The sequence below is a fragment of the Populus alba genome, chromosome 12, assembly GCF_005239225.2.
Source record: "Populus alba chromosome 12, ASM523922v2, whole genome shotgun sequence".
NCBI classification, from domain to species: Eukaryota; Viridiplantae; Streptophyta; class Magnoliopsida; order Malpighiales; family Salicaceae; genus Populus; species Populus alba.
In genome coordinates, this window is record NC_133295.1 from 12,077,625 (window position 1) to 12,091,676 (window position 14,052).

General features: G+C 32.8%; 3 protein-coding genes across 3 annotated transcripts; all 3 read left to right on the forward strand.

Moving 5' to 3' along the window:
- Positions 1–254: 254 nt before the first annotated feature.
- LOC118044655 (HVA22-like protein e) lies at positions 255–1,589 on the forward strand. Its single transcript, XM_035053063.2, has 5 exons — positions 255–469; positions 567–593; positions 701–823; positions 955–1,174; positions 1,329–1,589. Exons 1-4 carry the CDS (start codon positions 423–425, stop codon positions 1,172–1,174), a joined length of 417 nt encoding a protein of 138 aa, XP_034908954.1. The 5' UTR covers positions 255–422; the 3' UTR covers positions 1,329–1,589.
- Positions 1,590–6,717: 5,128 nt separating this feature from the next.
- Positions 6,718–7,639, forward strand: LOC118044654 (uncharacterized). The gene has a single exon (XM_035053062.2). The coding sequence runs from the start codon at positions 6,886–6,888 to the stop codon at positions 7,471–7,473; it is 588 nt and encodes a 195-aa protein (XP_034908953.1). The 5' UTR covers positions 6,718–6,885; the 3' UTR covers positions 7,474–7,639.
- A 1,449-nt stretch (positions 7,640–9,088) lies between these two features.
- Positions 9,089–12,305, forward strand: LOC118044653 (11-beta-hydroxysteroid dehydrogenase A-like). The gene is made up of 6 exons (XM_035053061.1): positions 9,089–9,271; positions 10,933–11,125; positions 11,205–11,290; positions 11,400–11,531; positions 11,617–11,745; positions 12,132–12,305. The coding sequence occupies exons 1-6, from the start codon at positions 9,089–9,091 to the stop codon at positions 12,303–12,305; spliced, it is 897 nt and encodes a 298-aa protein (XP_034908952.1).
- The last annotated feature ends 1,747 nt before the right edge of the window (positions 12,306–14,052 follow it).

Below are 14,052 nucleotides of genomic sequence, written 5' to 3' on the forward strand. Positions count from 1 at the left end.
ATAATTTTATATAACAAGATATCTGATTAAAGTAAAAAATATTGTGAATTTTAAGATTGAAACGCAACATGGTACTGCATGCACCATAACTTTAAATAAAGATCAATTTGGACGGTACTGCGCTTTTTGGATTGCGATATAGGATATATTTTTAAATAATTAATTTAATGTATTTTTTAAAATTAAAAAAATAGAAACCTACTGCCATGCTTAACTCCCTTCTAGCAGACGCCAAGTGTCCTCAACGACACCATCTCAGCGGTTCCTTCACTTTCAAGTCTTGAGCCACTTATCATTCCACACTGTCTCACTGTCATTAATTGGTTTCGACTTCACTCTCCTTTCAGTTCAAGCCCTTCTCCCAGTTTCTTTGGCGTTTCTTGTCGATAAGAAAACTAACAGGAAGAGCGAGACCAGCAAATATGGGTCGTTTATTGACTTTTCTCACTCACGTTCATACAATATCTGGGTAAATCTTGAGTGATCCCAAGATATTCCTTCCTTTCTTTGTTTTTAGGCCTTAATATTTTGGTTTATCTGATTTATGTTTGTTTAATAACACGCAGGCCAGTGTTGATGTTGCTATACCCCTTGTAAGAATCTGGACCATTTCTAGAAGTTTTGTTTGTGCTCTTTTCTTTCTCTTAGGGTGTGTGCCCACCAAATTTGCAATCTATCTAATTGTTCTTCTGGTAAACAGGTATGCATCAGTGGTTGCTATAGAGAGTCCATCTAGAGAGGATGATAAGCAGTGGCTTGCTTATTGGATCTTATATTCATTTCTTACTCTCACTGAGATGCTGCTCCAATCCCTTCTAGAGTGGTAAATTAAGAAAGTTTTACTTCCAGATTTTCTTTTTTGGCATTTTAATTAGCAGTTATGAATTCTTTCTCTCCTCTTGAATCTAGAGTCCATAATCTCTAGTTAATGGGGCTCCGATTGTGTCATTTTAGGATTCCCATATGGTACTCTTTGAAACTGGTGCTGGCAGCATGGTTGGTTCTACCACAGTTCAAGGGGGCAGCTTTCGTTTATGAAAGGTATGTGAGAGAGCATATCACGAAATTTATAGGGGTACAAGATCATCAGTTTCCCCATCCCGAGTCGCCCATTGCCACCGGTAGTGGTGGCAGAGGCAAGAAGAAGTCTGTCCAGTTCTCAACCCCCGATTAAGTAAGTAAATCAATCTGCTTGTACCATATAATATTTCCATAAGCCACAAATTCGGAGGCCATTTATGTAGTTCGATATCTTTGCAAAAAAAGAATAGATTGATGCAGATTTTTCATGGGATTCTAATGATTTACAATGAATCGTCCATGGACAGGGAGAACATGAGGCTTACTGAAGAGGGGAGAAAAAATAATTAGAAGAGGAGACACATAGATAAGATATCGTCGGCGGCTGGATTTTGAGGGATCTTTTAACCCTCGTAGGGATCTTTAACCCATGTAGGGATCTTCGCTTCTCTGCTCCCACTCTGGTGCTTGTAAATCTTTAACCCATCTACAAGTTTGAATTTCGTGACTTTCCTTTCATATACTTAAGTTAATTCAATATGTTGAAAATGTATGGTGTTTGATGGTAATATTTGTCCCCTTGACGATGATGCTTTGCCGAATTTTTCTTTAATCTTGGGTGTTTACCATCTTAATTATGTGGTGGGATTAATTAGTGAAGTTAATTAATCCTCGCCTGGCCAAGTAATTGGCATCAAATGACGTTCACATACGATTCAGGGAGGGAAAAAGAAGAGTGTGTGGGGGAACAATGAAGATATTTTGAAGATACTTAAAGTCACACGCCAATGCTCTTTTCTATTCATACACCTAATCGTGCCAAACTGAGAAAAGATGATTTAACAAAAAATAAATAAAAATTCATTCATTTATTAGGGCAACAAATGAATTAAATTTTGGTACAACCAAATACCAAGTTCTTATTTGTTAAGGATTCAATGGAGAGAGAATATGGCAAGTAATTTTAATTTTATTTTCAAATAGGTATATCATGAGTTTTTATTTTCCTTGCACAATTTTCTTTGAACGAATAATCTCATATCTAAATTAATACGTAAATTTATTTGACTTTCTTATTGCCAATTTGTTTTTAAATTATTTTGATGTATTATATTAAATTTTTTTTTAAAAAATATTATTTTAATATATTTTCAAATAAAAAACAACACTTAATATAATCTCTAACCCACAAAATTAAATGGGCTCCCTCCCGAGACACGATTTACACTAAATGGGCTCTCGAAAATTTCTGTTGTAGAGGTTTGAGCCATCAAAAACAAGGTTATGGGTTAGGCTGATTCAGCTTTAAGTATTTGGCCCAAAGACAACCTATGCTATAATGTTTTAAGCACTTTCTGTTTTTTTTTTTTTTTTTTTTAATATTACAATGTGTTATCTATATTTCTATGTTAATTTCAATTACTATTCTGTAATTTATAACTGCTTATCGCAGCATATTTCTGTTAGAATCCATAAAAAATTAATGTTTATTGCAAATTTGCCATTATACATATATACATAATTTTCTCTTAATAAATCAACCCTTGATCAGAAAAATAAAGTGCACAAAATGAAGAAAAATATTTTTAGTAGTAAAAATGGGTGTACTGTTCGTCTAGACTAATCATAAAAACACGGTGGCTTTGACATTCTGATGGAGAATATTAATGAATACTCTGAATTTACTGCTCCATCTCTTCTCCAATTTGTGTGGTCTACATAAATGTGACTGATGGTGGCATTTCATCACCTTTTTGAATTAGCACTGAGGGTGTTTGGTTATCCAAAGTGGTTTCTAGAAAATAATTTTTTATATTTTTTTATTTTATTTATTATTTAAAAAATTTATCAATAAAAAATATTTTTTATTTTAAAAAAAATTAGTTTGATTTTTAAAAAAATATTTTTCTTTTATTTTGAACGAAAAACACTTTTAGAAAGTTATGAAAAAATTAGAAATGTCATATTATTTATTGATTATATCAAATTTGATCCTCAAATTTTTTATTACTATATATATTTTGTTTTAAATATTTATTTTTTAATTTTATCCATTAGAATTTAATTTTTATATTAACTTTAGTCTTTATTTTTATAATTATTATTTGCTTTTTCCTTATCATTTTTTAATTTAGATTTTTTATCAATCAAATTTGGTCCTTATTTTTTTGATTGTTACTTATTTTATTTGAAATAATTTATTAAATGTTAATTATTATTATTTTAATTTCTTCATCTTTTAATTTTTTAATTTTTTAGATTTGATCTCTATTATTTTGATTATTATTTATTTTATTTCAGATAATTTATAAAATTATATTTTTTTTCAATTTCATTCTCATTCAACTTTTTAATTTGTAAGATTTGTTTCTCATTATTTTAATAAACTTAAAAAAAATAAAACATTAATAAGTTATTTTTAAGAATATAACCAAATATTGAAAAGTATTTTACAACTTATTTTTTATTATATTATCAAATATATAAAAAATAATTGACTTTTCTAGAATTTATTTTTAAAAATAGGTTTAAGTATATGGCCAAGGCCTGACTGATTCCGGGGAAGAACAGCCTCTCGACAATGAGTTTTATTCAAGTACACCATGGTTAATTTATAGGATTTGTTCAAGTCTGATGATCTAGTGGAATTGTTTGCACCTGAAAAGAGTAGAACCTGAGATCTTGCACAGGACCATATTGCCGATTCCCAGGTGTTCTCAGCTGGGCAAACTCCAGAGCAGGCAGTTCACTACTGCATCCCACATCTGAGGAGAATCATAAACTAGTTGGACCCTCAGATCATAACTCTACCTCTAAAACTAATTGTACAAAGCAGCATGTTCAGAAGAAAATCTCTACGAGCAACTTGTTAAATAAATATGAAGAACAAGAATCATAAAAGTACCATTTGTGACTAAAAAATGTTAAGACTGATAAGCAAAATCAGTAATCAAATTGTGAAAGCCTGCACGCAGAAATGAGACCTCGCATTTCTGCTGGCTCCTTGTGTGCCATAGGGCATCAATGATTCTTCTACATGTGAAAAAAAGTGCAGAGGTCGGCTTCTTCTAACTTTATACATCAATAATGTCTTTCAACCTGTAGCAAACTTCCCCTTAATTGCCTCTTTGTCTCGATACTTAGCTTGTGTTTGTTTAATTAGATTTCCCTCGAAGGAAGGTATAAGAGTGCTTGTACTGTGGAGTACAGATACGTACATTCGCTTATGTACACATCCATGCCCATTAAAAGATCTCTAATTTTTTTTCCGAAAGCCAAGAAAGCTTCATCTCCAGCTGTTCTTCTTCTCTTTATGATTAGCAGGACCATGTGATTAGGCACTTCAGATATTTTTCTTTGTTTATCATCTCCAGCTGTTCTTCTTCTCTTTATGATTAGCAAGACCATGTGCTTAGGCACTTGAGATATTTTTCTTTGTTTAAGCATTAAGGTATCGAGTTAAGAGTACAGTGGCTGATAAACAATGATGCGTTACCAAACCTTTCCTTTTTGGTCATTTCCCTGAAGTTTCATCTCTTCCACAAAACTATATAATAATGCATAAATCTTCATATGCTCTACTAGAATAATTGAATAAAAGCCACTTTTACACACTCCATTTGTACCTCGTGCGGCTCGTGCCCACCTGTAGCTGACAGATACAGAGTTTAGGCATGTAGTAATGTTCTCGATCTCTTTTGTGTCAAAAACAGGTAGAGGAAACCAGTGACCTTAAAATGCAGAGATTCTAATCCACAGATTGGCCATTCTCTCCTTTTTATCCTTCACTTAAACAAGCCAGAAACTCAAGATTTTAAATTATTTGAATCCTGTGGTGAAATCAGGAAATCTTAGCTTTAGCAAAAGCATTCCTGTCCTATCAATCTTTACACGCACCCACAAAAAAAAAGGATCAATAAGGGAAACTCCATTGTTTGTGCCCGTGATGAGATATTAAAAGGTAAGACTAAAAACAGGTAATATTTACTTATTTACTTCAGAATTTCAAGGAATGGAACGTCTGTCTAAAGAAAATCAATAATGCTTTGCTACCTCATCGAAAGCAGTTGCAAATATAGCTCCTCTAGATGCATCTAAAGGGGCCTTGGAGCTTTCACCACCTAATAAAGCTACTTGCATGACTAAACTTTGAAGAGAGATTGCACGCTTGTTTGCTTAAAAAATGTTCACTTGATACACCACACGTATTCATCCTGATCCAATATAAGAATTGTTTAACCATCATTAATCACTTGCTGATACACCACATGTCTTTCTTTATGTTGCAAGATATCAGTAAAAGCATACATGTTGACTGCGATCCGCCATACCTCAATCCTGTTGCTGCTAAGCAAAAAGAAAAATCTCACTAGACACAAGGAGGTAAAAATGATAGAATTTTCTGTTAAAGTAATCGGTCCAGTTTTCTGCCAGGAAATCAATGCAGCAGCCTTTTCTACCTTCAACATATATGATTTAAGTAAGTTTAGATTACCAATGATATGGATGCATATCATAGTAGTTTTACCAAGACAGCTTTTACCCTGTTCAGTGGACAACAAGCTAGAGAAGTGTGTCCAAGAGGATGCTAAATATTGCAATTTGTTCATCAGAAGACAGACAAACTACTGTGGTAGCCAACAGCCAATATCTTGTTCGTCTGTTTTCGAGTTTTGCTTACATCAAAATGAAGATATACAAACAAAGAATGCATCAATTAATACATGTTGTTGTTATTCAAAAAGGGCCTCTCTCTATTTTCATTAAAGGTTTCCATAATCCCAACCAAGCCCTTAATATCATTACCAAGCTTCATATTCTGTGTGGATATATGGGCTTTCAGATGATATATCCACAGAATCCCCTTTTCTGCCAGTAACTTACAAAAATGCCCCACTTCCCAGGTCCTATACCAGCTTCCCTTTTTTGCTCCACTCAACAATTTGCCTTCTGCTAGTAGAATTATGCAAGGAAAAGCTTTAGCACATGCTTTAAGCAAACCTCCCACTTCGCTTCCACTGAGCACTCAGGAAAGAAAAAGATCTAACGCTTTTTTTTAAGTGGACTTCCAACATTAACGTGCTAGGTGTTCCTCTCTCTCAACATTCGAGGAAAAAAAGAAAAAAATGGGTTCCCAACAATATCAAGTCTCCCTAACCAAATAATACAGAAATAATGTATTGATGAAATTATTAAAGCAAATCTCCAAAGACAGTATGAGGCTCGTCTAATAGGCAAAGATTTTTCCTCATTCACTTTGTTAATTATAAGGTACACTGGACCTTGATCCTAAGCAGCCATTCTTGGTTTTCTATTTCTGATGTTCTTGCAACATTAAACACTTTCCTATCCGTCCTAGTTAAAACCACTAAGCTAAAGTTTGTCAGTTGATGCCAGGCAACAAAAATCAAGTAAGAAAACATTTTCACTCTTTAATTTAAGTAGAAAGGAAAGGAGAATGTTCACAGTTTACACAGATTACCTTAATAATTATTCCAAGAGTTCTTTATATATCAACGTATCATAAAATACAGGAAAGCAGGAAGCCAAAAGAAAAAAGTAGCCAATAAGCACTAATCAATCTCTCACAGCTTTTCGTAAAGTCATATAGCCATTCCAAAGTAGAGTAAAAGTAGCCTGTGTTTGAATTTTACCAAATCAACCTCCTTTCCCCTTCTATATAATTCCATGTTTACAATGCCTTGTGTTCAGTCAGATGGCAGTTCTCTTTACTGGTCTTTTAAAATTTGCCTCTGAGTTCTTTCTCGGAATTGCATCTATTCCTTTCCTCAAGGATAGAGTGAATTCCTGGTGACCTTATAACCCCAACTAAACCCTCTTCTGTATTCTAAACAAAATCAAGAAATGGATCTCATTAAGCTAAGAGAGATTCATGCAATTAACAAGTCCAAGAAGCATCAACTTCTTGACAATATTTTCTTGTATTCTTTGACTGTCTTGACCTGTACTCTTTTCTGTTCTAGCCCTTTCTGGTTTCCCTCCCTATTTGATTCCGTGAAGCTCTTTCTCTTCGGCTCTCCTCCAAAATTAGGTTCTGTTTTCCTCAGCCCCAAGTTCATTTTCATAGTTGGCAACCTTATAATCTTTGTCCTTGTTGGAGAGTCCAAGTTCTTTACTTCAAATTCTCCATCAGCTACTGATGTTTACTATGATGAGTACATTGACCACAAGAACCTTCAAACAGCTTCCAGTGTTGAACAGAAGGAGGAGACAAAAATGGGGAAATCATCCAAAGAAAAACGTAGCAGAACTTGCGAAAACGGAGAAAAGAATGAAGGGAAAGGAATGGCTGAGGGAAACTTGAACGTACACGAGGAAAGAAAGGATTTACAAGAACACGCCCTCAGTTTGCCTACAGAGGAATTGAATAAAAGGGCTGATGACTTCATTGCAAGGGTTAACAGACAAAGGATGCTTGAAGCTAGGCTATAATTAGTTCGGTAAAGTTAATAAAACCAAGCTAATTAGTGGCATCAATTAGTGGTTTGGTACTTGTGGATTGAACCTGGCTGAGTTTTAAACTCAAAGATGGTCCTGTAAATTACAGGAATATTATCATAGTACATAAATAAAATGTAATAATCATGGTTTCGGACAACGTGAATATAGTCTATGCTTTCACCATTACATGAGTTTGCTTGACATTGATTTTGAAATGAATCCTATTAACTTATCGGAAACAGATTGGATCACTTGATGCTACAAATCTTGGACTCAGAAACTAGATTTTACAAATTAAAGAAAAAAAATGTTTCTTTTTTATTACAAATTCCCTTTCCTATTTCATATTTTTTTTGAAAAAATCTTTTTTATTAGAAACATATTTTTTAATAGAAACTTATTATGATAATGAAACCAAGTTTAAATAAAAATTATAAAACGTATGAATGAATCATTTCTACACGACTGTGTGTGTGTGTGAATTTATATATATATTGAATAGAAAACTTGTCAATGTTAAAGAATAGCAATAAAATAAATAAGAGCCCAATCTAAAATGAAAAAGAATTATGGAGGATGAAATAAATAAAAAATAAATTCAAGTCTATAGATTAATTAAATTTAAAAAAAAAACTAGTTAAAAAAACATGACCAAATCCTAAAAATAAAATAAAATTGAAGGGTTGTTATAATGTTGTACGGGCAAACACAAAAACCAAATGAAAATGAGAAAAGAAGTAAAAAGAAAAAAAGCCAACCTGCTTCAAACCGCTTGTAATTAAACCACATGTGCCGCCTAGGAAGGTTTTCCTTGTCGTTGCGAATCGCAAAACACCAAGAAAGCTGCTTTTTAACCATTGTGAGCCAACACATACGCCGCCCGAAAATGGTGGAGGAACTCACTTGTTGGCGCATTCAATAAACACGCTAGGAGCTTTTCCTTTTCCTTTTTATTTTTTATTAATTAAATTATCAAATCACTCTCGAACCCGTTTCAGATATAAGTATTGCCAAAATTACCAACATGAAATAACTAATATGCCCCTAAAATCAAGCCTAAGATTTTTTGCTTCAAGGATAGAGTATCATATTGTGCATATCAAAAGGAATTGTTGAAAAAACCCCTAGGCCAAAGACTTTTTATTTAATTTTTTATTTTATTTTTAAAGTAATCAAGTAATTTAATTGTTTAAAATATTATGAAAAAACCGAGATACTCAAACAATTCCAGAATGATAATAAATAGACCTCACAAAAAGACTTCTTTACCCTTCAATACCAGACCAGTTCTCTGTTTTTTTTAGTGAAGAGCAAAATCTTAATTTAGCTTAATATAAATCACCGTAAATGAAGGCAAGTGTACAATATTTTTTCCACTGAAATAGGTTCTGTTAATTTTGATCCGGAAATCTGGTGAAGCCTGATTTTAGTTCATTGGTAATCACGTTCAATTACTGCAGAAGAGCTTTCCGAGCAAAAATTCTGATATTGGCAACAAATCTTCTCGATAACCTTTCCTCTCCGGCTTTCCTGGTTCAGCTACATAAGAAACAGAAATTGCTGTCTTTCTGCCTTTCCTCTCCGGCTTTACTGAAGCTAGCACAGCATGGATTTGATTCACAAGGTCATGAACATTGTACTTCCTCCTATAACCTTGACTCTGATACTTCTCTTCTTGCCGTCGTTTCTTGTTTTCAAGTTTATAAGTTGCATTAAAAGATATATAACTAGTGAAAGGGTGGCCGGAAAAGTAGTTCTAATCACTGGGGCATCTTCAGGCATTGGCGAGGTTGGTATACATTCTGTGCACAGATTTAAATGTCTATCATGTTATGCAGACCTAGAAGTCCAGTGGCGGAGCCACGTGGGGACAAAAGGGGCAATTGCCCCCTTAACTTTTTTTTTTTTTTAAATAATATATTAGTTTAGGGAATTTACTGCAGGGAAGGAAAAAGGAAATGTACCTGCATTGTTTATAATTGTAGATTTGTAGGCTTCTAATATAATATAATATAATATATATATAAATAGCTCTTAAAAACGTACCTGCACAATTGTTTTCCTTTTTTTCTTTTGTTTCCATATTAAATTGATGGTACCATCTTTAAAATATGAAATACCTAGCTATCAAAGAGTATTTTTTGTTTCTTGCTTTTGCTGCGTTGTTTTTTTCATGAGCTGTTGTTCTTTGCCTCTCTCGTATATAAATTTCTCATCAAGTATAGGTAAGTAATTAATCTTTTTTTCCTTTTACTTTATATTTTAGGAAAATTTTCTTTATTTATTTCATTGTTTAATTTTAATTTTATTCTTTTATAATTAGCTATTAAAAATATTAGGGTTCATGATAATTTATGGGTTTTGATATAAATATGTTCAAAATAAATGTTTAAATCTACTAATTTAATCAATTAAATATTTCTTTTCTTATTATAAAGGAATAAATTAATATTCATGCAAAACCATTATTCTTGACATCTCTTGCATTGGCAGAGTAGTTTATTGAAATTTAATATTTTCATATGACTTGTTTGTAAGTAAAATATCAAGTAGAAAGCATGTTTTTTCAAGAATTGTTTCTCTTACACATACACTAGGCATTGCTTTTCAATTAAATATCTAGAAATAATTAAGTATAATTTAATCAACATACTTATTATATTTATATAGATATGAATTGAAATAGGTTTTGATTTTGATGAATTGATGTGTATTTTGATATGAATTTCATATGAAAGATTTAGAATTATTGTGTAACTCAACTGATTTTTATTTAATAGTGAATTATTATGTAGTTGTGTTAATTATTATGTAGACACTAATGATGATAAAAAAATAATCCACGTGGTGATGATGATACGTATATTATGGTATTTGGTGACCAACTTGATACGTATATTATTGATCTACGTGGTGATGATGAGTTCTCTGGTATTGAAGGTATTACTAGTCTTGCAGAGAAAATGGTAAAAACAAAGAAGAATTTGATATTTTCATTAGTATATATGCTTATCAAATTATCATTACTTCTACCAGTTGCAACTGCTATAGTTGAGAGAGTTTTTTCTGCCATGCATATTGTCAAGAGTAGATTACGGAATAGAAAGGGAGATAAGTGGATGAATGATAGTTTGGTTGTATACATTGAGAAAGATATCTTCGATAAGATTGATAATGAAGCTATTATGAAGCGATTTCAAAATATAAAAACTCGAAGAGAACAATTATAATGTAAGTTTTTTATTTTGAAAGTATTTTTAAATTAATTTTACTTGATATGAATTAGTATATATGCTTTGAATTGATTTTTAATGTATATCTATATAATTTAGTATTTGTTAATAATTTGCCCCCTCATTGAAAAAACTCTGGCTACGCCACTGCCTAGAACCCCGCATTCCCAAACGAAAACATTGGAAACTTGTTAACTGTGTTTTGTGATTTTTGAAGTATCTTGCATATGAGTATGCTAGGAGAGGAGCATGTTTAGCCCTTGCTGCCAGAAGAGAGGAGCGTCTTCGAGCAGTCGCAGATAAAGCGCGGATGCTGGGATCACCGGATGTTATAGTCATCTCTACTGACATTTCAAAGGTTGAAGACTGCGAGCGGTTTATTACCAAGGCAGTGAATCATTTTGGCCGATGTAAGGATCTTCTTTCAATTTCAATTATTTCTTTTTCAAAACAGTGGATTTACAATGACTCACGGGGTTTATACAATAGTGGATCATCTGGTGAACAATGCTGGTATTATTCAAATTGACATGTTTGAGCATTGCAAGGAAATCTCAGATTGTGCAGTACTTATGGTATGTTCTCGGTATTACTTACCTACTTAAAATTGCAAGATCCATCTTTCAACATTTTGCGTTGCCAGAAAATTAATTTTCTGAGGATCCGTTTTGGTGCCTTTTGCAGAATACAAATTTCTGGGGTTCTGTATATGTCACCCGTTTCGCTATTCCACACCTAAGAAAAAGTAAAGGGAGGATCGTGGGGATTTCTTCAATTGCTGGATGGTGCTCAGTACCTAAGATGAGCTTCTACTGTGTAAGACTTGCCCTTAATACATGCTACATTCAGTCAATCAATCAGTCATTTATAGAGTAACTTATCAATATTATAATTGCTTCAGGCAAGCAAGGCAGCCATTACAAGTTTTTATGAGACACTAGCTGCTGAATTTGGTCCGGATATTGGAATAACAATAGTCACTCCTGGTGTAGTTGAGTCAGAAATGAGCCAAGGTGATTTTATATCAAAGGTATATCTGAAGGAACTAAATCGTGAAACGACAGATGAATGTTCCTCTTTTTACTTATAAGTTCTTGCGTGATTTTTTTTTCGGGTGAATGAATTTTGCTCTGATTTTAACTGGTTATGTGATATAAATGATGGTAGAAATCTCATGTTCATCATCTATTAACTTGTTACATTTTCACTGCCCTTCACTTTCAGACTTCTATGGTGAAAAGGCCGAGTCAGATGCTAGTATTTGATCTTTAAATCATGTCTCGTCTCATAATTTTTTGTTGGAGATTACTTTTCAATACATGTTTATACCCGAATTCTTCCATGCAATTTGATTCTCTAACAAATTTTTTAAAATGTAATACGCTGCAGGCTCAAATGGACTTTGTCCCGGCTGAGTCAACTGAAAGGTGTGCGAAAGCAATCGTAAACAGTGCTTGCCGAGGAGACAGATACTTGGTAGAGCCGTCTTGGACAAGGATGTCGTTTCTGCTGAAGGTCCTTTGTCCTGAAGTGATGGAGTGGCACTTGCACTGGGTATTGACAGCCAGGACTTCAAAGAAAAGTAACTAGCATTAACATCTGTGGTCTCAGTTAACAGGCCAGGAAATTTGTCTTGCTCGGTTCAGCTTTAATTCAATTTTGAGACCTCAAGCAGACTGGTTTTCTGTTTCATGTTTTTCTTTCTCCTCGGAAAATGCAGAGCTTTGTCGCTGTAGTAAATAAAGGCATTTCTAGTTCATTCTGCAGCTAGAATATGATCATTTTGGAGCTGCAATTCCCAGTTCCTGCTGTCATTTCCTTAATCAGCAAGCAGAGAACGTCCATTTTTATAGATTTAATTTTGTTGGTACTTGGTTATTGTCAAAGAACCATCTCAACGTAATAGTTTAAACTGTTAGGTGAGGTCCCAGGATATGATTTATATTATTTTCTAACACACCTCCTCAAGTGAAAGCTCTTTAAACTTGAAACTTGCATAAGTTCAGATTACATTATGTTTAATTTTTATTAAATAAATAGGGATGGTGAGATTCGAACTCGTGACCGTTTGGTCATCAAGGCTCTGATACCATATCAAAAAATCATCCCAATGTAATAGCTTAAGCTGTTAGGTGAGATCTCAGGATATAATTTATATTATTTTCTAAGAGTTATTAACCATGTTCTAGCAAGTTTACTTCGAGAATGAGTTGCCTAAATCTCATCTGCAAATTAGTTGGTGTCCGTTCTATTTTTTTTTTTTTTAGCATGAATCAGAAAGCCAGTCAGCATTACATGTAGCAAAAATTCAAAGCCAGCTTCAACCTTCAGGATATTTCATTAGTGCTGATTGTGATCACATGCTTCCGGACTGGAGAAAATATTGTAGATTATTCGGAAAAATAAGAGCTTGATCAAGATCCAAACGTATCTTGCTGGTGTTGGAGACATAAATTTCAATACCTAAAAATTAAGCCAACAAAACTATGTTAAACTTTGACCTAACATAGTTTTGTTACTTGTAAACTTGGTGAAGGAGGCTTGGAAGCTATTGAGAGAGTTTCATAGTTGAAAAACTTCTCTCCAAGAAAATCTTGTATCTTCAGATTATATTCTTTTTTTTTTTTCGTGTCTATGGTGAGGTAGTTTATTTATAGAGATTTGGAGGGGTATTTAAGTTTTTTTTTTTTTTTATCAATACCACATGATATTATTTTATTATTTGATTTTTATTTATAAAATCTTATATTTAAGTCAAAATACCTTAACTATCCCATCCTATGTGTCAATTTTATTAACTAAGAAATATATAAAGGCCTATCTATTTTCTATATCATTTATTTTAATTTTATTTAATTTTTTATGTAAAAATAAAATAAAAGACACATGTCAACGAATTTTGATTCATAGAAAGTTTTTGTTTCTACATGTCCCATCAAGACAAGTTACCTTAAATTTTAAAATAAATGGAGATGTCCCAAAAATATGATTAAGAGGGTTTTAAACTTTGAATATATATTTTAAAATAAAATATAATTTAATCATATTAAATTTTTAGAATAAACATATATAGACATATTTTTTTGTTATGAAAATAAAATATAATTGTCAAAATTACAAGTTTAGAAACAAATTTTAATTGAAATTTATCAAATTTTGATGTGTAATTTGTCAAAGATAGGCGAGTCGGTTTACTGCAAAGGTTATAAAATGAGCTTGCAAAGTTGCACTAACTTAATTAAGGTCATCATACTGTGTAGTAAGGGGTTAGGCTGAGGCATGAATGACACGCGGGGGTTTGTTACTGGGCAAGGCCTGCCAAGTATAGGGCTGTCCT